This window comes from Malania oleifera, chromosome 10 (assembly GCF_029873635.1).
Source record: "Malania oleifera isolate guangnan ecotype guangnan chromosome 10, ASM2987363v1, whole genome shotgun sequence".
NCBI classification, from domain to species: domain Eukaryota; kingdom Viridiplantae; phylum Streptophyta; class Magnoliopsida; order Santalales; family Ximeniaceae; genus Malania; species Malania oleifera.
The window spans coordinates 7,775,055-7,797,797 of NC_080426.1; the positions used below are offsets into that span (position 1 = coordinate 7,775,055).

Below are 22,743 nucleotides of genomic sequence, written 5' to 3' on the forward strand. Positions count from 1 at the left end.
AAAGACACATCCAAAGGTGGGGAAAAGTACTTTAAAAGAAGGAAAAATAATGGATCCAAATACATTAAAAATCCCTCACCTCCTCTAAAAACCAAAGGCTCTCTCCACCTGGCAACATCTGTACAGTCACGATCACAAGTCACTACCTCCTTTTCCTCTTTTTTACACCTTTAAAACTTGTACAGTAATTTTATCTCCTCTGCAGGGGCATCAGGTGTGTTCACCATCTGAGCCTCAGCTAGCCTGATTCTAGGTATATCCTCAAACTAAAACAATGTACAGTTTTTTTTTTTTTTTAAAGTACAACCAACCATTTTTATTTGCTTCCATCCATCCAAATAAATACACAGAGCCATAGCTGGGCACAAAGAGAAATAGCAAAGAGAAGGCGATCATACTAGCCTCAGTCAGCTGTACAACTTCCGTTCCTAATCCATTTATGCAGAATTTAGAGACAGAACGCCAATCCTCCTCTCTGCCAAAAAAATAGGTGCAATGTTACGAGCGTTATTTCTGCACGTATGAATCAGTCAATGTACTGTTTACTGACATCTATTTCCGAGGTCAATTCATAAACCTGTGATAACTCAATGCAAGAAAGTCTCAACCTAAAATGATGCTTTAATTCTCACAGTTGCTTTTGCTACTGACACCCAAAAAAAAAAAAAAAAATCGCACTGATGCTTTGGTCTAAGATGCGCCAATTTTGAAACCCCTGCACTTTAGCGAGGAAGGATTTCCACTACATAGTATTTTGTGTTTCCATATCAAGAAAAAAACAGGGTAATGAGTATCAAGGCATTTGACCTGACACACTCAGGAGCATCCGAAAACAGCTATTTACCAACCAATTGGCAAGCATTCACTGATTCTCTCTCCAAGAAAAAAGGAGGAAAATAATAATAATAATAATAATAATAACAGTATGTATAAAAATTTTCTGCAAAAGTAAACAAACATGGTCATTTTTTTCCCGTGTGTATGAATAGAAAGTAAAGTAACTAGAAAGAATTGTTAAGTATAAAAAGGAAATTGCGTACCCAGAGCAAACAAAACACAGGGTGTAGTAGAAAGTAAAGTAACTTGAAAGATTGGAGGTAAAAGAAAGAGAAGGCCCACCCCCAGCTGCAACAAGTTTCTCTACTCGGGCAACTATATGTTTTCCATAGGTATACTTCTTCAGAGCATTCAAATGAACTTTAATTCGATTAAGAATCAGTTCAAGTTGTTGATCGTCGCAAGTCTCCAGCACTTTCTGTACAACGTAATTCGCAAACTGATCTTTCATCATCGCCTGAGGAAGGGGTAAAAAACCCACATGAATAAAATTGAGAGAATCACTCAGAACCAAACAACCAAATTACATGTTTGCAAAGAAATTATTCAGGATCCATGTAGCATGTATTTTATGGAATTGTCCACGCTAAGGGAAAAAATATAGAACTATTCAGGAATGCCAAAGTTCCTTTCAAAAGTATTTATCTGGGGCTCTGGTTCACATAAGGGACTAACATTAATCACTTTTTGCAGAGCAGGAGATCTAATAGAATCTTATCCCCCGACATTTGTGTTACATGTAAGCAGATTAGAAAGACCAACGAACATTTCTTTTTTGTGCATTTCCCTGTTGCTTGGCTACTGCAGAATACATTATTAGTGCTGTTGAGCAAAATTAGGTTTCTCCTGCTCATGTGAAGGACAAATTTCTCTTAAAAGCATTGAGGCTTTAGGCAGAAAAGTGCCAAATCTTGTGATGCAGTACTACGTTAGCAACTGTTTGTGTTTCAAGCTTTGGCGCAGGAGCTTTCATAGGCTTGTCATTAACTAAAAAGGTGACTGAAAGATTTTTACATTGATTGTTAAATTAGCTTTATTATTTTTCTTTGCATCTTGTTTTGAGTGGACGATCGGATACACACCCCATTTGCTTCCCATAAAGGATAGACAAAACTTCAGGTTTAGAGAACTTATTTCACAGGAGGTTTAGATGAAGCTCCAGAAATGTCAAGAGAAGATAGCTCAACTTAGTCTATGCTATAATATGAACTATTTCTACACTAAATCATCAAATGTATGAACTAAGGTTAAGAGATTGTTGGAATCATCTATACAAGAGTATTTTTTTTTTTTAAATGCTAAATTTATTAAATGCTGATAATAAGTGTTGAACTTGAAAAGTACTGAATGTCATAAGTGATGTTTGGTTGTACTAAACATAAGCAATACTGAGATACTAACCTTTATTATAGGGCGGTATATGAATTTATCTTGTTCTATTTCATGAATAGTTAATTTGTTATAGCATATAATAAAAAGTTATATGATTATTTTTTAAAAATATTTTAAAACAAAAATATTTTCTAATTAACAATTTAATTAATAATTATGTTAACTATTTTAATTAAGACTTATAGGTCATCCTATTCTGTTGCACAATTAACAATAATTCTATCATTAATGTATATTTATAACACATGATTATTACATTAATTTATGTTAAAAATAATATTATTAATTAAATTGAAATTTTTAATTTATTTAATCTTAATACAAAATAAAATAATATATATGATTATTTTTTAATATACTTTAAGTTATAAATAATAATATTTTATAATTAACTATTTAAATTAATAATTAAGTTAATTGTTAAATATTTTTATTATGTAAAAATAATATATTTTTCAATTAACAATAATCTTGTTCTTAATGTATATTTATAACATATGATTATTGCAATAATTAATGTTTATAAATTAATATTTTTAGCTTATATATTATTAATTTAAATTAATATATGTCTCTTCTCAAAATTAAATTATATATGGTTCTTCTTCATTCCAAAATTAAATTATATTTTATCCATAAATAACATGTTATAATAAAAAATAAAAAATAAATAAGTTCAAATAAAAAATAAAAGGCAGCCCGGTGCACAAAATTCATTTTAAAAGTTCTCAAAAAAGTGGTTCTGCAATTTAAGTGACAATTGCTATAAGCACTTTTTTAAGTGCTCCCACACGGACCGTAAGAATCAGGATTCTTTCAAACTCCGGTTCAATTACAAAACTCTGAATTCTGAAATATATCAGGATTGAAACATCCTCTCTAGGCCAAGGTTTTGAATTACAGTCATTAGCAACATCAATCAAACTCTGGTTCAATGACAAAACTCTGAATTCTGAAATTTATCAGGATTGAAACATCCTCTCTAGGCCAAGGTTTTGAATTACAGTCATTAGCAACATCAACCAAACTCTGGTTCAATCACAAAACTCTGAATTCTGAAATATGTCAGGATTGAAACATCCCCTCTAGACCAGGGCTTTGAATTACAGTCATTAGCAACATCAAAGCTCTATTGAATACCTTAAGCAAACTGCAGATGTGATTAGGGTACCCAGCCCTAAAGCAATAATCGCAGTTCTTTAAAGCACATTAGAAATCCTTTGAAAATAGGTATGTATAACAGGCCACATCCCACCCTCCCACACAGCCAAAAAAAAAGCCACCAATAACCCAAGACTACCTTCACAAGTGTTCCTTGAAAGAAGAACAAAAACAAAAAGGAGCCAGGAGACATCAACAGAAAAATCAGCCTATTAAGCTGCTTTAAGTTAATTAATAAACCTGTCTTAAGAAACATAAAACAACATCAACAACAAAACCAAGCCTTAAGTCCCACTAGGTAGGGCTACATGAATCCTTTTCTGCCAATATATGCAATCATGGACACTTTCTTTCACAAATTCGGGGCTATTAAATCCTAACTATCTTATTCCAAGTTATTTTAGGTCTACCCCTACCCTTTCTATTGTCCCTCACAGTAACTAACTCACTCTTCTTTACTAGGATACTATGTGGCCTATGTTGCAAGTACCCAAACCATCTGAATCATCCCTCCCTTAATCTTATCTTCTATAGGAGCTACTCCTAACTTACCGCGAATATGTTCATTTCTTAATTCATCTTTCAACATTATACCACTCATCCATCTAAGCATTTTCATCTCGACAACTTTTATTTTTTGGATATGCTGTTTCTTAGTCGTCTAACATTCAAATCCATATAGCATAGCTGGTCTTGTAACCACCCTATAAAAACTCCTTTCTAAATTTAAAGGGTATATGCTACAATCACAAAGCACACTTGAAGCGCGTCTCCATTGTACCCAACCGTCTTTAACTTTATGCATTACATCTTCAATTTTTCCTTCAGCTTACATAATAGATCTAAAGTATAAGAATCTACAAGGGCTACTTATTTCTTATTTCTTCATCATCAAGTTTAACTTTGTCTCCAATATTCCTCCTACTATTACTAAAATTACATTTCATATATTTTGTCTTATTTCTACTTATCCTAAAGCCTCTAGATTCTAAAGCTTCTCTCCATAATTCTAACTTAGCCCCTACTCCACCCTTAGTTTCATCAATCAATACAATATCATCTACAAACAACATACACCATGGAACCTCATTTCGGATACTCCTAGTCAGATGGACTAGTCAATTAATCCATCACTAAAGCAAAATGATAAGGACTCGAAGCAAATACTTGATGTACACCTATTGTGATTGGAAATGCTTTAGTCTCCCCACCTATAGCCCTTATACTAGTCATTATTCCAATGTACATATTCTTAATAACACAAGTATACCTACTACATGTTGGAAATATAATAGAAGGAAAAATATTTACTAATAAAATTAATATTGAATAAAAAATAAATACTTATCAAAAGTTGAGGTGGGACCACTGTCCTTAAAGCTGATTTTGTGCTTGCGGAGAACATTTCTCGATACATAGTCACTGCACACACAACCTCTAGGATTACTAAGCTAGCTCGATTTTGGGTGCACTCACAAACACAAAAGCAATAGGATATTTAGTGTCATTTTAGTTACCAACAAAACATAAATCTCAAGAAAGAGTAGAAGATAAAAGTAATCTTGAAGAAGAAAAACCATATCTTGAAATGAAGCTGGATCATAGTTTATATAGGTAAAATTAAGTAAAACTTCCAGCATCATAAATACAAAACCATTACAGTAATATTTAATATTTTAAAAATATTAAAACTAATATATTAAATTTAGCGCATAATTAAAATAAAACCAACGATCGTTATATAATATTTATTAAATAGACTTTTTTAAAAAAAATTGAAGCATCCAACATTAATACGATAATACCAACACTACACTACACACAATTTTTTTCTAAAACCACCATTAGAACTTCCCCAAGTGCCCTATCATACGCTTTCCCTAAGTCAATAAATACCAAATGCAAGTCCCCCTTTTTTTTCCCTAAATTTTTCTATTAATCTTCTTAAAATATATATAGCTTCTATAGTAGATCTCCCAGACATAAAACTAAATTGATTTTTTGAGACCTTCATTTCTAGCCTTAATCTTTGTTCAACTTCGCTACCGAATCTAGCGAATAAATCTCATATTTTGAGTTTTTTCCTCATTTGTCAATTCTAAGTTTAAGTCTTTTATGGTTTTCATTAAATAACTTACTAGAGGAACTTTACCATCTTTCTTTTATGTCTTCTTCTTTAACCAAAATAATATTGTGATGTAGGACAAGAAGTAAAACCTTGGGAAGATCCTTGCTGGAAAATAATTAAGATAAGTTGGGTTAAGCAATTGTGGGGTTAATTTAGTAGTTTATTAGGTGTGGTTAGTAGTTCAATGTGTGTGTTCAGCATTAATTAGTATAGGATTATGTGTATTTTGGGGGTTGTCTGTAATATTTGTGTAAAGTAGGGGTATATTTGTAGCGTAATGTAGTTTTAGGGGTTTAGTGTAATTTCATGAAAAGAAGCTTTCTTATAAATAGTGTATGAAAGCCATGTCGTAGGCAGTTAATGAATTTGAATTGAAGTGAATGTGACTTTCACCCCAGGTATCTCCTCCCTCCTCCCTTCCCCTTCCCCTTCCCCTTCCTCCTCTTCTAATCTCTCCATGGCTGCAGAACCTACATGCTGCCCCTGCATCATTTGGTATCACAGCCCAACCACGATATCCATTCTTCCATTTCAGTCCACCCATTCCCCCTCACTCTTCTCCTTTTCTCCTCCTCTTCTTCTTCTTTCTTCTCTGTTTCTGATCTCCTGTTCTGTCCATAATTCCCTGCTGCCCAGCAGCCATCTGCCCTCTTCTTCTTGTCTGATTCGTTTCTCCATCTCTTCTTCTTCTCCTAATTCTCTCCCATAATTCTCTCACCTCTCATTTCTGAATTCTGTGGCTATCTCTCGGCAGTTTCTGTCCAGCAATTACTCCAACTTCCCATCTTCTTTTCTCTCCCATAACTCTCCCAAACTCTCTCTCCTTTCTGAATTCTGTGGCAGTCTCTTGGCAGTTTCTGTCCAACAACTCCTCAACCTCCCATCTTCTTCTTCTCTCTCGCATAACTCTCTCAACTCTATTTCTCATTTCTGAATTATGTGGCCGTCTCTTGGCAGTTTCCATCCAGCAACTCCCCCAACCTCCCATATTCTCTCTCCTGCAGTTTTTTTTAACTCTCTCTCTCTCTCTATATATATATATATATATATATTTATGAATTTCAGTATAAAAAAAAAAAAACTGAAAAGCAGTTCTGCAGTTTCTGAACTTTTCAGAAATTCAACTCATGTCCTCAAATCTCAAACACCACTTTCCAGCCACCATCCTGCAACACCACACATACCACCAAAAACAGAACCCCCCGAAACCTTTTCCCTCAAATTTTATCACCAACTAACCAGTTGTGATTCTTGTGAAGCCCAACGTGCAACCTGAAGTTCTCCAGCCGCCACCCCCTTCAAAATCCACCATTGCTAGAGTTTTGCTTGACACACCACGACCACCATTCAACTCACCACCCTTCGATCTATTGCTCACCAGAAAACCATTGCCAGAAAGTTGCCACCGGCGACTGCAAGTGGGATTCTGCCAGACTTCACTCCTGCTGCCAGAATAGCAATGAATTGGTTCCCAGCCACGAGAAATTGGTTCTCATGATATTTTGATTTGAAGCATGATATTTCGGTTCCTAACTTGAAATTGTGTAAGCAAGTGCGATAATTTGGCATGAAACCCTCGAAATTGTCACTGCCAACATTAAAAATCAGGTTTTGTTTCTGTAATTTGTGAGTTTTTCTTCATGAATTTGTTTCATTTCAGCAGGGCAATCAATATCAAGGTGAATTATAGATATTTCTTCGAAATTCAGAGTCAAGTTTATGGGTTTGCATGATTAGTTTGAGAATTGAAGGCAAATTGTGTTAAAGAGCTGTTGGTGATATATAACTGCAGCATATCACTTAAATCCGGCAATATGGTGACAAATTATTGGATGAAGGAATGCCATATATCATTATTTGGGCACAATTTCAAGCTTTTCCACACATTTCTCAAGTGAGGAGGTAATGTATGCAAATTCATCATTGATGGAAGATGTCCTATGAACGTGGTTTCTATATATGGAGTCACTCATATGCAACTTCATCTGGAACCTCGCGCATTGCCTTATGAGATATCTTGGATTGACATCATTACCATACATGTTTGTGAAAGATGTTTAGTTCCTGTCCAAATGGGTGACTATTTTGATAATGTTTGTTGTGACCCCATGAACATTGGCCATGTACTAGTTGGTTTTCCTAGGTTGGATGATTTAGGTGTTACTCAAGGACACAAGAAAACATGTCTTCCACTATAAGGGGAAGAAAATCGTTTTCAAGTCCGCTCTACCAATGAACCAAGACAAAGAATCAGTCATAAATATTCAGCTTGAAGACAATACACGGAAGGAAATTAATGTGTTTGAAGACATCCAAAGTCCTTTAAACATTCCTATTGTAGAGTTTGTCATCCTCAATGAGTTCATTGATGCTGATTCTCAAGTCAAGTTTATGGTGCTGACAATGGAACGTGGTTTCTTGCCTCATTCAAGTGTTGGGTTTCAAAAAGTCCAACTTTGCTTCTCCCTTTTGATCCTCCAAGATTTTAAAATTTGAGGCCAAATTTGTTCTTATTGGGTGAGAGTTGATGTAGGACAAGAAGTAAGACCTTGGGAAAATCCTTGCTGGAAAATAAAAGAAGAGTTGGATTAAGGAATTGTGGGGTTAAGTTGGTAATTTATTATGTGTGGTTGGTAGTTTATTACGTGTGGTTAGTAGTTTATTATGTGTTCAGTATTAATTAGTATAGGATTATGTGTGTTTGGGGGTTTTTTGTAATATTTGTGTCAAGTAGGGGTATATTTGTAGTGTAATGTAGTTTTTGAGGTTTAAGTGTAATTTCATGTAAAGAGGCTTTCTTATAAATAGTGTATAAAGCCATGTTGTAGGCCGTCGTTGATGAATTTGAATTGAAGTGAATGTGAGTTCCCCCCTGATATCTCTCGCCTCCCTTCCCCTTCCTCCTCTTCTAATTTCTCCATGGCTGCAGAACCTTGATGCTGCCCCTGCATCACATCGTTCTCACTTTTTATACATTTTACATTAACTTAGTCCTTATTCTTTCTCTAGCTCTAGCAAGTTCAAATATATCTCTTTCCCCTTCTTTTGTATCGAATATATCATACAAATTATTAAATGATCTATGTTTAGTTTCATTAACGGCCTTTTTTGCATCTATTTTCGCCTCTTTATACTTTTCAAAGTTATCCATGTTCCTACAATTTTGTAATGTTTTATACCAATTTTTTTTTGTTTTTACGGCTTTTTGGACATCTTGATCCCGCCATCAACTTTCTTTACTATTCCAAAACCTTCCTACTTAAAATATCTTTTGCTATCTTTTTAATAAAGTTAGCTATTCTACTCCAAAAAATATTTGTATCTATACCATCCTTCATAGTCCAATCACCATCTTTGATTATTTTATCTTTAAATTTTATTATATTTTCTCCCTTTAGGTTCCACCACCTATTTCTCTTATACTGGTTTATTTTATCATTTCTCTTCCATTTTTTAATATAAATATCTAACACTAAAACTTTATGTTGTGTGGTTAAGCTTTCACCTAAGATAACTTTAAATTATATGACATGGCGATGTCTTAGGAAACATGCAATTATTTATTTCTACTATCTAAGCTGATTGAAATGACAAACAACAAAATAAGGCTACTAAATATAGAAACCCTCACACAGCCAAAAAAAACTACGAATAACCGTCAACTACCCTAAATCCCAAAGTGTTCCTTGAAAGAAGAACAGAAAGGAACCAAGAGGCATCAACAGAAAAACCAGCCTACTCTGATGATTTAGGTTAATAAATAAGCCTATTGTTAGGGCTTGACAGTGTGACCTCAGTTAAATGGGGAGGAGAGATGTCTTCACCTACCCTCGCCAGGGATTTTTATACTAGATGTTGAATTATTCGGATGATGGCTTGCGTGGTTGTCTTGTTGATTGAATATAACAACTAGTTCCACGTATCATTGAGCATGAAGGTTGCTTGTCTTCATGAATTCATTATTGTTGGAACTGATATTTCATGTCTATGAATGGCTTCTGAAAACCTCTCGAGTGTTCATGACAGCTGGATTAAACGTATAGTTATTGGCTGACTCTGTCGAGGGAAAGCCTCGACGAGTGCCGTGCAGCCCGCTAATTGAGTTTAAATTGGCGGTCTGTGATAGTTGGTATCAGAGCACGGTGTTCGTGAGCCCAGTGGGCGTGAACACTATAGTTGTAAAATGCGAATTTAAAATTTTGTAAAACAGAACAATGCGGAAGCATGTAAGGCAAGGGATGACTCAAGAGAAAGGCGTGCCAATAGAGTTTGAGGTCGCCGACTCGTCAAAGAGAAAATTGATTATCAAAACAAAATGGTGGAACTTGAGTAAGTCACGCCATGTATAAAAATCCAAAGTATGGAGTAGTTGAAAGCCTCGAGAAAAGGTTGAAATACATTGAGGGCATGATGCCATATTCTATCTTATGAAGGAGAAAGACAGACAGAGCTTGCGGTATTCAAAAGGAGGATCGAGCAGTTGGAAACACATTGCGGGCGTGATGCCATTCATCATCCCAGGGGGTAGTGCCAATAGAGCTTGAGGCCTCCTTACGGGGAGCAGACCAATAGAGCTTCAGGTCTGCCGAAGAGTATTGAGTTGTCACCTTGAATAGGCTGAATCACATCGCTGGCGTGATGCCATCCATGATCCCAAAGGGTAGAGCCAATAGAGCTTGAGGTCTACCAGAGATTATTGAGTTATTGGAAACCTTGAGTAGGTTGAAACATATCGAGGGCATGATGCCAACCAGAATCCCAAAGGGTAGTGCCAATAGAGCTTGAGGCCTCCCTAAGGGAAACAAACCAATAGAACTTGAGGTCTGCCAGAGAATATTAAGCTACCGGAAGCCTTGAATAAGCTTAAACACATCGTGGGCGTGATGTCTTCCATAATCCTCTGGGGTAAGTGCCAATAAAGCTTGAGGTCTCCCTACGAGAGTTATGGAGATCATTGCTTATGTTTGTGCGTGCAGATATTGGAAAAGAATCCATGACAATTTGATGGGTAAGTGAGCAGAGGACTTCCAATATGACTATAGAGAGATGGTAATGGTCCCCGCCAAGCACCCAAGAAAGTAGGCAAGGAGTCATGCCAGGTGCTAAAAGGGGTTGGCCGGGTGAACGCTGCACGCTCTAGTAAGTCAACATGGCAGAGAAAGGGTAATGGTTCATGCCAAGCGCCCAGGAAACTAGGTAGGGTGTCACACCATGCGCTAAAGAGTTGGCAAGGCGAACGAGGCATGCTTCGGTTAGTATGACAAGCATGGTTTTAAATAAAGGCCGCGATTGTTACGTAACGCCGTTACGTAACGGTTTTTTGGGTTGCCGATACCGTTAGACACCGCGAAATCAATGAGAAGAAAAATCACAGCAGTAGTTGCCATTACGGACCACGACCGTTACGTAACCGCTATAGGACTGTTACACCAAAAAATTTATTTTATTTTTTACTTTTTCTTCTCACTTTTTTCTCTCTCTTTCATAAATCATTCTCAATATACCATGTGGCAAGAGGGGGAAAAGATTATAATGAGGATGACAATGATACAAAATTTACTATTTCTTTATACTCACAATAGATGCATTAATTAACAATTTGAAAATACTAGTTAGGAAAATATTTTATTTTGATAATATTAGTAATGGGATATATATGTTCTATATTTTTCAACTTCAACCATCTTTATTTTCAAGCTATTTTATATTTGTATTATTTGTATGTCTTATGTGTCTAATAGATTAATGGAGTGTATAATGTATTTTATTCTATTAATTAATTTAGCACACATAAGAATTTATCACAGATGAGGACAATGAGAAGTATAAATGCACACACACACACATAATTTTTCTATCAATGGTGGTTTAAAACAAATGTAAACTTGTTGCACTTACCAAAGAACTTAGTTACTCGAACTAAATGATCCAAAATACACTAAAACTCTTTCTAAAAAGGGCTAAAAACTTAAAACATGGGAGTACGCTACTATGCACAAGGCTGTGCATGCTTCAAAAAAATTCACGGTCGTTACACCCGCTTCCCGTTATGTAACATCCGCTACTCCTGCTTCCCGTTACACCCATTACCGTTACGTTACGCTACCCACAACCACGAATGAAAACCATGATGACAGTGAAAGGATAGTAGTTCACGCCAAGTACCTAGGAAAGTAAGCAAGGTGACACGCCAAAGCGCGAAAAGGGTAGGCGGGGTGAAGCTGCACACTCTAACCAAGTTAATATAGAGATTTGGAAGCCTCTGATGACTTAAACGATGGTATGATGCGAGATTCGGTAGATTTCAATACCCAAAAGACAACCAACTGGAGTGGATGAGTCATTTACCTTTCCAGTTCTTTACCTGTCAATTGTTGTAGTTACCTCACATAATCGATGAGTCGTATCCTTTTTCAGATCCTCAACTGTCAGTTGTCATAGTTATCTCACACAGTCGACGAGTCATATCCTTTTTAGTCCTTTTCCAATTAGTTGTTGTAGTTACCTCGCACAATGGATGAATTCGATACCTTTTCCAGTTCTTTACCAGTCAATTATTGTAGTTACTTCACACAGTGGATGAGTCGTTTATCTTTTCAGCTCTTTGCAAGTCAGTACTTGTCGTAATCTCACACAGTGGATGAGTCTGTGTCAATTTTCAGCTCTTTGCAATTGAGTATTCGTGGTTCTCTCATACCGTGGATGAGTCGTATAGAGTCGAGATTAAAGATGTAGAGTATAACCTAGTAAACATGTAGTCAATGACGAAGGTTGTCAACAACAACAATAGTGGGAAGTCTTCTTACAAATACATAGACGAGGGCATCGATAAATTGAGTGGGAGAGAATGTTAGGGCTTGACAGTGTGACCACGGTTAAATGGGGAGGAGAGATGTCTTCACTTGCCCTCACCAGGGATTTTTATACTGGACGTTGAATTATTCGGATGATGGCTTGTGTGATTGTCTATTTGATTGAGTATAACAACTAGTTCCATGTGTTACTGAGTATGGTCACCTGTCTTCATGAATTCATTATTGTTGCAACTCATATTTCATGTCTATGAATGGCTTCCAAAAGCCTCTCGAGTGTTGATGACAGCCGGATTGAACGTATAGTTATTGGCTGACTCTGTCGAGGGAGAGCCTCGGCAAGTGCCACGCAGCCCGTGAATTGAGTTTAAATTGGCAGTCCGTGACACCTATCTTAAGAAACATGCAGTTCTTTAATCTACTATCTAAGCTGATTGAAATGACAAACAATAGAATAAGGCTACTAAATATAGAAAGGAGCAATTAAAACAGCCTTCCTTTTGGTTCAGCTAAGATGCAAATCCAACATAAGTGAATAATGATGTATGGTCAGGTCATGCAGCAGACATAGCACAAGGATAAAAAGTAAAATTATAAGATCATATAAAAGAGAAAGTATGTCCACCCACGCTTGAACATACATTTCAATTTATCTACTCATACAAAGCACATGGGCAAATGAAAAACCTGGAGAGGCTCATTCTCATCAGTAGAACCAAGCATCTCATTCACCAAAATCTGGCGTTCCACAGGATCTCCAAAAGTCAGGCACTTTTCTACAACATTGGAAGCAAACTTCTGTTGGCTCATTTGAACTATCTGCCCAGTTAATTTCTTAATGATAGCAGAACGTTCATGTGACTTTCCATGCTCCAGTACATGCTGTTAAAATATAAGCAAATTATTAGAAGAAAGGATACAAGAAATAGTTGGAGAAAAGATGACTAAACAATACATATATTCAATGGCATTTTACACTCCATGCTTTTAAACTCCATGCAGATTGGACTCATGGCATCAATGCAAAGGGAGAAACTTCAAAACTAAAAAACAAGAAATAAAAATGGAGAAACTCAACAATATTTTGGTTGATTGAACATTCATGAAATCCATAAACAGAGTCAGAAGTTGGGAAGGAAGCAATAACAGGGGCCTAAGTTTCTGGGCAATAATAGGTTACTGCAATTATCTGATTAATGGTTTACATTTGTATGTTAATAAAAAAAGAATGGTTCCATCAGGAAACACCAACTAATATTTCACAATTAATACCTAGAGAACATAGGAATATAAAACCTTGGGGAAAGCTCTAATGTAGGAATGTACAAGCTCCAATCTCATGTCATCTATCATATTGACAATGAAAAACATCAAAAATTTATCTATAGAAAACATCTCCCAATATCTTCCAATATAAGGGAGGAAGTATAAGCGTTTACACAGTTTTGGAGAGCCCTCAAGCTTGAATATGGCTCTACTCCCATTTACCAACACCCACTCCACGATAGTTGAACCAGGTCGACTATGATGACCAGAGAGGGGAGAATGGAAAATGAAAGCACGAGTTCGAAGTTACTGGATACTGGGAGAATGGAAAATGAAAAGCAAGAGTTCTAAGTTACTGGATACTTTATTTCTCAGCTCGCCAAACCATTCATTCATTCATTCCTAAGGTGTCATTTGGTTTCGGGACCAAAACTGTTCCTTGGGAATGACATTCACAGGATGCCTGTTTTGTGACTCGTTCGAATATTATTTTCGTACAGTTCAAATGGGAAATGATTCCTACACAGGATGTCCACATCGGTGCTCTGCTCTACATTAGAATTTTGATAGGCATTTCAAAAAGATTAACATAATACCTTGACTTGTGTTTGAAACAAAAATTTAAGAATAATCATATTTTCAGCATAAAAATGTACTAAAATATGTACCAAGTTAAATCCATGTCCTAAAACTCACAAGCATACAACATGAACAATGAATCAAGACTCAAGTCCCACTGGGTGGGGTCGACAATGTGAATCCTTTAACGCCAATTTACAGGATCATAGGCAATTTCCTCTAACAATTTGAGGGCTTGGCTTGCTGTTGTATGGTTGAAAGTTTTAGGACATCAATTTAATTTCGTACATAATTTAGTACATTTTTATGCTGAAAATATGGTCTGTATCATAATTTTAAAAAAAAAAATCAACACATAATAATTATAAAAATCAACACCAAATAATCCAATTAACTAAAATAATGGGGACAATATGGTCTTAAAAACTCATATGCACATGGCATGGAAGTCTAGTTAATTCAACTATAATGATAATATAATTTAATATTATATTACCATAACATAATAATAATATTACTTCCATTTTTTATGGCTTTCTATTTTTAATAATATATTTTAACATATTATAAAATATGTAATACAATACTATATTCTGGGGGCATTAATGTCCAGGGGACCTAAATAGCAGAGACAGTGGTAACAAAAAGGATGTTCGTAGGAACGGTTCTCATGTTTTGTGGAAATCCTTCATTCCTAAGGAAAGTGAGATTACCACCAAGTCAGTAAAAAGAGAGTAAAAAGTGAACGACATGCCATATCCCAGAAATGATCAATCATCCCGCAAAGGTAATAATTTAAAACAGGAATGGCTAAAAAACAAGTAGAACAACCACAGAGCCACATTGCAAAGACTATCAATGAATTTTTTTTTTTTTAAGTTCATTAGGTGACTAATAAAATTAAATGCAGGATCGCAAACAGAGATTGTCCATCTCAATATCTCAAGAAAGCGTATATTTGGGTAAAACCCACAAGAACCAATTCCAAAACCCATAACGTGCTTTGACTGAACTAGTTGATGAAAAAAATTTCAAGACACTGAACCCACCTGAACAACATAATTCCCATACTGGTCTTGTGCCAACATGCAAACAGATTGTAAAATCTCATCCATCATTTTACGCTGGGTTTTTGAGTCATTGCAGTGCTCTAAGACTCTCTGTCACATGAAAATTATGCCATATCAGATTTTGCTCTTTTCCTCGATCATATTGAGCATATAGAAACATACAATAAGAAGAAAAATAATTTCTTAACCTGTATGACACGACAACCATATGGATGAGTAGACAGTGTTACAACTTGGTCATAAAATGTTGAGACGATGAACTCTATGGCATCTTGAGGTATGCATTCAATACATTTCTGGATGACGTGGTTTCCATTCTGATCACGCACACAGCGCATAACATGACCATTAAGCTCTGCAACCATTTTAGTCTGCTGGTCTAGATCAACGACTTCAATAGCCTGATTGAGTTCAAGTAAGAACATGTCATACCAAGAATTTCAGTAGTATTACACATATGTAGGTTACATATGCATGCACCCACCTCCCCCTCCCCCTCCCCCTCTCTCAACACACACACACGTCACACACAACCTGTTCAATTGTGCATCAGTAGTATTGTATGTATGTAGGTACATATGCATGCACACCTTCCACTCCCTCCACCCTCAAAAACATACACATACAACCTGTTCAATTGCCCAACAGAATGGTCATTAATTAAATAATATCAAATAAACAGCAATTCAAAGAGTAGACGTAAGATTTAGGCTCTTGGAGTCACAGGATACTTGTCCAATTGGTGCAAGTAGAACAAAGAACAAGTTCACCCACACTTCTAAATGAAATAAACACAACTAGAGGTAAATTGTGCAGTTGAAAGAGAAAAATCTTCTCCCACTTTTCACCGACCAAAAAATAGAACCAAATTTATATAAGGACTGAGAAATACACACTTCATTAGAGCCATTCTCTAGTTCTGCGCAGGGAAATGGACGGATGAAAAACAAATGAATAAATACATAAATAAATAGAATACTTAAACTGTAGCAAAAGAAATGCCAGCATGAGTAGTCTTTGAAACCAGTATGTCTGGGACGTTAAGGATAAAGAGAAGCCTGCCTAGAAAGATATGAGCTTTATCCATTCCCAACAAAAACAACTATTTGGTCTAGATAACATCCCTGAAAGAAGGATGGGAATTTTTTTTGTAAGAGCCACAGTATCCAGCCTTTTTGAAGCAGCTATCAGCTGGTACTTGCTTTTCTAAGCAAGCAGTTCCTAGTGCTGGCCAAGCTGACATGAATTTTTCAACAGCACCTTAAAGTACTTTAATATATTACTTAGCCTGCTTGTATCTCCAGCATAAGATATGCAGCATATATGCAGATTATGAAAGGAAACAAGGATAAGAAAGCATTGAAGACAGAAAATTTAAGAAGACATCAAATCAACAAGCTGCAGATACCTTTTGAATTACTCTACAGCCGTACATTTGAAGGCTTAGGGTTAGGACATGCCCAGTTAACTGGTCAGCAAGCTCTCTAATTTGGGATGCAGTTCCATGCTCAAAAAACTGAGAAAACAGTCAGCGTTAGCCTTACAAGGAGGCCAATCCATATCTGCTTTCGTAGAATCCTGTAAATAATAGAAACATACAAACACAGAGGAATACAATCAAGGATATGAAGGGCAAAAAATTACAAAGATACCTTCTGGATTACATAATTTCCAAACACATCAGTCATCAGCGTAAGTGCGTGGGGCATAATTTCATGGAAAACCATATTTTTCTCTTCTGTTGTAGCAGTCTCAAGCTTCTGCTGGATAAACCTACTCCCATACTGATCAGCACTGCTCACAATTGTTGAACAACAGAATTAACATTTCCTTCCCAAGAGAAATAATTAAAGAGACATGGATATGAAAAATAGGGAAACAAATTTAACCCAGCAACGTGTACCTAAACTCCACAACGTGACCAGCAATTTCCGAAAGTTCAAAACATTTCGTTTTATTGCTCTTGAACTCATCCAGTAATGAGGACGCAAAACCATCATCTAAGCTACCTCCTGCTTCTGACTGCCATCCTCCCATTGCAGCCCCACCAATGTTTCTCATGCCAGAAGGAAACCGCATGTTCCGCTCACCGTGCCTGACAGGACTACAAGATCCAACAGGGGAGTTCGGAAGAAGAGGGCCTCCCAATGGGCTTCCGGGATATGACATGCCAAGGCCAACTGCTGGATTTCCATAGTAAGCATGATTCATACTACCAGATTTACCAATATAGGGTACACCATATTGTGATTTCTGAGGCGAAAGCAATGATCCCAGGTAAGCTTTTTGAAGTAAATCCATGTATGAATTAGTCATGTATTCCCTATCCATTGAGGGATCATTAATAGCCCCAACCTGGGGTGCTGCATACTCTGTTGACCTCAGGTACTGAAGATACAGTGGATCCATGAGAGGCACCTGAACAGCGCTTCCTGCAGTATGATTTCCCACCCTACTAAGATTCTGCAATTCTGCTGCTGCAGCCATTAAATTTGTTCCTAAAGCAACTCTGGAGTCCATGCCAGAGACTCCCATTGCTGATGCAGCAGCAACATTTTCAAATAATGGTGGCAAATTACCATTTCCAAGCTGGTTTCCTATCATGGATGGGGATGCAGGATTAATAGCATACCTGTTCAATCCATAGTTTGAAAATGAAGAATTTGAAGTATCCACATTCTGATAGTGAGTTGGTGAGCTTCCTCCATTACAGAGGGTTTGAGCAGAGGGTCCTTTTATGAATGAGTTAGAAGACAAGGCAACAGGTTTGTGCATCTCAACTTGTCCATCAGCTATCAAGGAAGAGTTGTTCAGATCCATGCCAACCCCACTACCTTTACCAATTGCGGGATATGATCCTTTAACAGAGTGGGAAACTGAATGAAGGCCAAAATGCCCAGATTCAGACTTATTTAAATATGAATGTGGTTTGATATGGTTCTGATCACCTTGCATGTTGAAGAGGTTTTGACGATCATCCATTCCATGCTGAATTTGTGAGTGCAATCGGTTCTCCTCATGCACCATACCATTTGCTGACAGGCTCATTCCAGAAAAAGCAGTTACAAGATCAGCAGACTCATTGATACCAGATGCAACCCCACTGAATGAGTTAGGGCCATTGACACTTCTTTTATCCATAGAGCTAGTCCTTCCTCCTCCAACAGGTGGAATGCGAGGGCTAGGAGCCCTAGCTACAAGTTGAGGGTCAGGGGTGGTGCTTCTCGATAAAGACGCACCCAATGCAGAGGCATAAGTATGTGCAGCCGATGAACCAATGCTCTGCGCTGTAGACATGCCCTTGTTATTCACACCAGAACGCAAAGCATCCATGGATGTTAACTCATGATGTAGATGAGCAAATTGAGTATCAGAAGTTTCAGAATTGCCATCAAATGCAGTGCGGCTGGCTGGACGAGAAGAGTGTCTCGAGACAGATGTTGGCTGACTTAAATCATCCTGCATTTAAAACTTAAGCACTTGCATTAAAACCGTAAAATGAGCAGCTAAAGCTTTTACACTCATTGTATGAAGTACCACGAACATCAATCTAGCCTCAGAATAGAAAGGAAGTTTTTGCTTAGTTTGAAGACCATTGCATGTCATCACATGGTTCAAAACTAGGAGAGATGTTCCAATTCCATTAGTACCATCCACTATATTTTCTTTTTTTAAAAAAAGAGGAGGAGGGGGGAAATTGATGAACGGATTAGGAAAATAAAACACTAAGTACAACTAACGTTAATTATTTTTAAATGGTCCCTTTTTCACTTCATCTCCCTTTTCAGTATTCATAATCTATTCTATAGATATAAACTAAATAACAACCATTCATTTTACTTTCAGGATAGTGGAACCAACCTTCCAGTATTTGAAAAAGTGCAGAAGTTGTATCCAGGTTTGAACTTATATCCCACCGTTACACCAACAGTGTGTTCTTTTCGTCATCAATTACAAAATCCATTCTTCGAAAATATATGTATTTCACTTAATGGATCTCAACAGAATTCCAAGTTGCCGCCTACAAAAGTTTCATGAACTGGGTTTTTTATTTTTTAAATTTTAAAAAATAAGAATTCATTAAGGGAGAATAGAAGATACAAAATGGGGGATAAAATATCTTCCTAGAAAATAAGTACAAAGAAAAGAAAAAAGTATACAAAGGAAATACATCAAATCAATAAAGCCAAAAGCAAAAGGTTCATGAATTGTTAATTGAGAAGAAGAAGAAGAAGAAAGAGATAAAAAATGAAAAATAATCAACCTCATCCACTAGGACAATGGAATAGTATATTTTGGTAGAAAGAAACACTATCTTATATTTTGATTAGAAGCAGACAACAACAAAAATGTATATTTAATGAAGCTCTCAATTAAATTACTAGTTTGCAGTTTAATCCACTAAATTTAAAACAAAATTTCAACAAAAACTTTCAAAACATTTTCATCCTCAACCATATTTAGTTCATAGCAAGGGTGTCGAGAATTAGCTGCAAGAATCCCCACATAATTATGGTAGAAAAATAGTTCCAATTTTCTAAATTATTTTCAACAAGCAAACTTGTTATGTATCCACATTTGTTAATACAACTATAAGAAAAGTTTACTACCACAAAAAATGTATAAAGCATGCAAACAGAAGTGACAAACATTTATTATGCGGAATGCTTTAATTTAAACAGCTCTAACCAATACTAAATTCATCAATATTTACGAATCGCAAGGGAGACAATGGTGGCTAGCTGTAATTTTGATACCTTTTTTCTAAAAACAACTACTGCACATTAATTGTTATCAAAAAACATTTCTTTATATATTCTAGTTTACTGCTATTCATTTAAAAAAAAAAAAAAAACACACATTTTTATGTTGTTACTAAAGATAACTTTTCCCATTTCTGTTGTTATAGTTGTTTTTATTTACAGCATTTTTGCATTTTCCGCTATTTAGTGATCTGCAAGCTAATGTTTGGTACAATTTGCCCGTAAAGCAATTTAGAAAATTCTTTAGAACATATGGATCACAATAAGGCCAGACAAGATTAGTATAAAGTCCATAATTATTCCAAAACTGTTTAATGCGATCCAACACCTACCTCTTTCTTTAATGTCAATCTCAATTGTTTCTAAAATTGTTAAATAGAAACTCAGAGCCCCCACTCTTCCAATATGATACCATTCATCTGTTTATTCATCAAACAGATCAACTCAATGCAGTTCAATCCATTTTCTTTTTGGTTTTCCTATACATTCTAGCACATTCAACCAGTGTCAGACCACTCCTATGCCACTGGACTTCGTCATACATGAACAGACCTTAAACAAACTTGCATAACATCTCCTCTAACAGGTATTCCATGACAACATTCCACAGTCATAATGTGTGATTTTAAACTCTAAGTTGGACCATCTCAAATGTCCTCCGACAAGAGTTGCCCAAACCAATCAAATCATATCACTGTATTACCAAAAAGGAAAGGCAGTTGAGTAATTCAAATGTTTCATCTTTCATAGGAGATGGCGTACAGACACCTATAGAATAAAATAAGATGCAATTGGAGAATTTAATATTTGGAGAGATTCCAACTAAACGGTAGTCACACAAACTAACAGAAAGCAAACAATGAACCCTCAAAAATAGATGAATTTAAATTAATCCTGACAAAAAAACAATAATACTGGATCAAATATCCATAACTACACAGATCACACTTATTTTAAGATGTCTAATAATGCCACTCAGGAACAAAGCCAATTCCTCCACATTTAAAAACTAAAAAAAAAGGAACAAAATGCAAAATGAAATGTATGTACAAGAATTTCTAGTTCCGTACAAGAAAGCACAATAAATGACCAACCTAAAATTACAGATAGCAGTAAAAAATCACAAACTGAATTACTAATAACTCATTTCAGAAAAGTAAAATGAACATCATGACAGTCTGCTTGCTATAAATAAAATAGATAGCATCATCTCCTATGTGTCGCCATAGGAAACAACACATCCTATTAACATGCACCAAAATCACGTTTGGTTTGCCGAATGAAATGCTGTGAGACAGAAATTGAATAAAAAATTGAATTGAGAACATAAAGAAACTGAGCGTCAATTCCATTCTACGGCTTTCATTTCATTCCTATGCAAGAAAAGTGAGGTCACAATTTAAAATTCAATATTTTAAAAAAAAAAAAAAAGCACCATCAATGAGAATCACCTGAATGATCTCCGCAAGGCTCTTTTGTCTACTACCGAGTCCTAACCCGGGCAATCCTATAAGCCCATCGCCGCCCCACTCTGCCACAGCTTTCCTCGAATCAGTCCCATTTTCTTCCCTCTGTCCATCAAGCCCCAGCTGCATTGAAAAAAGTGCAGCGTTTGCATTTCCAGGATCATCACCAATTGCTCTGATCACCTTCCTCCTATCCCCAATTCCTCCCAACGCAGAACCAGGAACCCCAGCTCCGCCACCCCCCTGTAACCTTTGCGCAAACCTCCAATCTTCCTTCGACAGCAGCGGTGGCGGAAGCCGCGGGTTCAGATTCCCGTTCGAATAATAATATGAAATGTACGCAGGATCGGACCGCAATTCCTCCTCCGTCGCAAACCCTTTTCCACCGCCACCGCCACCGCCGAACCCCGAAAAGGACGTGGAGTCTCCGAACAAGCCTCCGACGGCACTTAACGACCCTTCGACCGTCGGTGGAGCTGACCCACTTCGGAAAAGACTCAGCTCCTTCTCTCGATCACTCGCCTCCTGCCTTCGCTGCTCCCGGAGCAAAGCCCCGAGCTCTTTCCCCAATTCTTCGCCGTAGTCAGAGTTTCCGAGCATCGATCGCATTGTAATATCGGACATCATCTTTATACTACAGGCGATTCTCCCATACGAGTAACAAAGCACTACAAATCGTGCAAAGATCGAGGCTTTGAGCTGGGAAAAACGGTAGGAGCTCGAACCTCTACGATGTTTGAGTTTACAATAAGTTATTCCTGGATCGAAAGCATGAATCTGGAAGCTAGAAAAAACAGCATTTGGTGAAGATTAACAGACGCCCGTTGAACGGTGTTGAAGGATACGTTTCGTTCTTCCGATTTCAAATTTACTCGTGAGAAAGACGCTAAGCAGGTCGATGATCAGCGATCACTCTCGCCATTGAGAGAGAGCGAGAGAGAGAAAGAGAGAGAGATGAGGGGAAAGAGAAAGCAGTGCTGGAGTGAAGGAGGGAGTGATAAGCACGAGGGGTAGAGAGGCCTGGGCCGTTGGATTTAGCGTTGACGGCCGAGATTGATTAGAAAGGCATTTGTTCTTACAGTGCCTCTTTAGGGTTTTATTCCTTGGCTAAATGCTAATTTGCGGGTTTGGAAATTATGCATTTTTATTTGGATCCTGGTTTTATGGGCACCCACTGTTTTTTTCTTTTTTTGTTTTTGTTTTTCTTCTTACTGTATCCGGTTCTTCTTTTTGAACTTGGGAGGTATAATGCCAAATTTAACCTCTATG

General features: G+C 36.7%; 1 protein-coding gene across 2 annotated transcripts; it reads right to left on the reverse strand.

Annotated features, from left to right (window-relative positions):
* Positions 1–17: 17 nt before the first annotated feature.
* Positions 18–22,554, reverse strand: LOC131165490 (pumilio homolog 2-like). 2 transcript variants are annotated; one of them, XM_058123354.1, is made up of 9 exons: positions 21,460–22,554; positions 17,149–18,704; positions 16,898–17,039; positions 16,654–16,761; positions 15,434–15,646; positions 15,225–15,335; positions 13,018–13,212; positions 1,120–1,294; positions 18–475 (listed from the first exon to the last, which is right to left on the reverse strand). In XM_058123354.1, exons 1-9 carry the CDS (start codon positions 22,099–22,101, stop codon positions 438–440), a joined length of 3,180 nt encoding a protein of 1,059 aa, XP_057979337.1. In that variant the 5' UTR covers positions 22,102–22,554; the 3' UTR covers positions 18–437. The 2 variants fall into 2 exon arrangements, with proteins under 2 accessions (XP_057979337.1, XP_057979336.1); XM_058123353.1 differs by having other exon boundaries at positions 18–1,294.
* Positions 22,555–22,743: the final 189 nt, after the last annotated feature.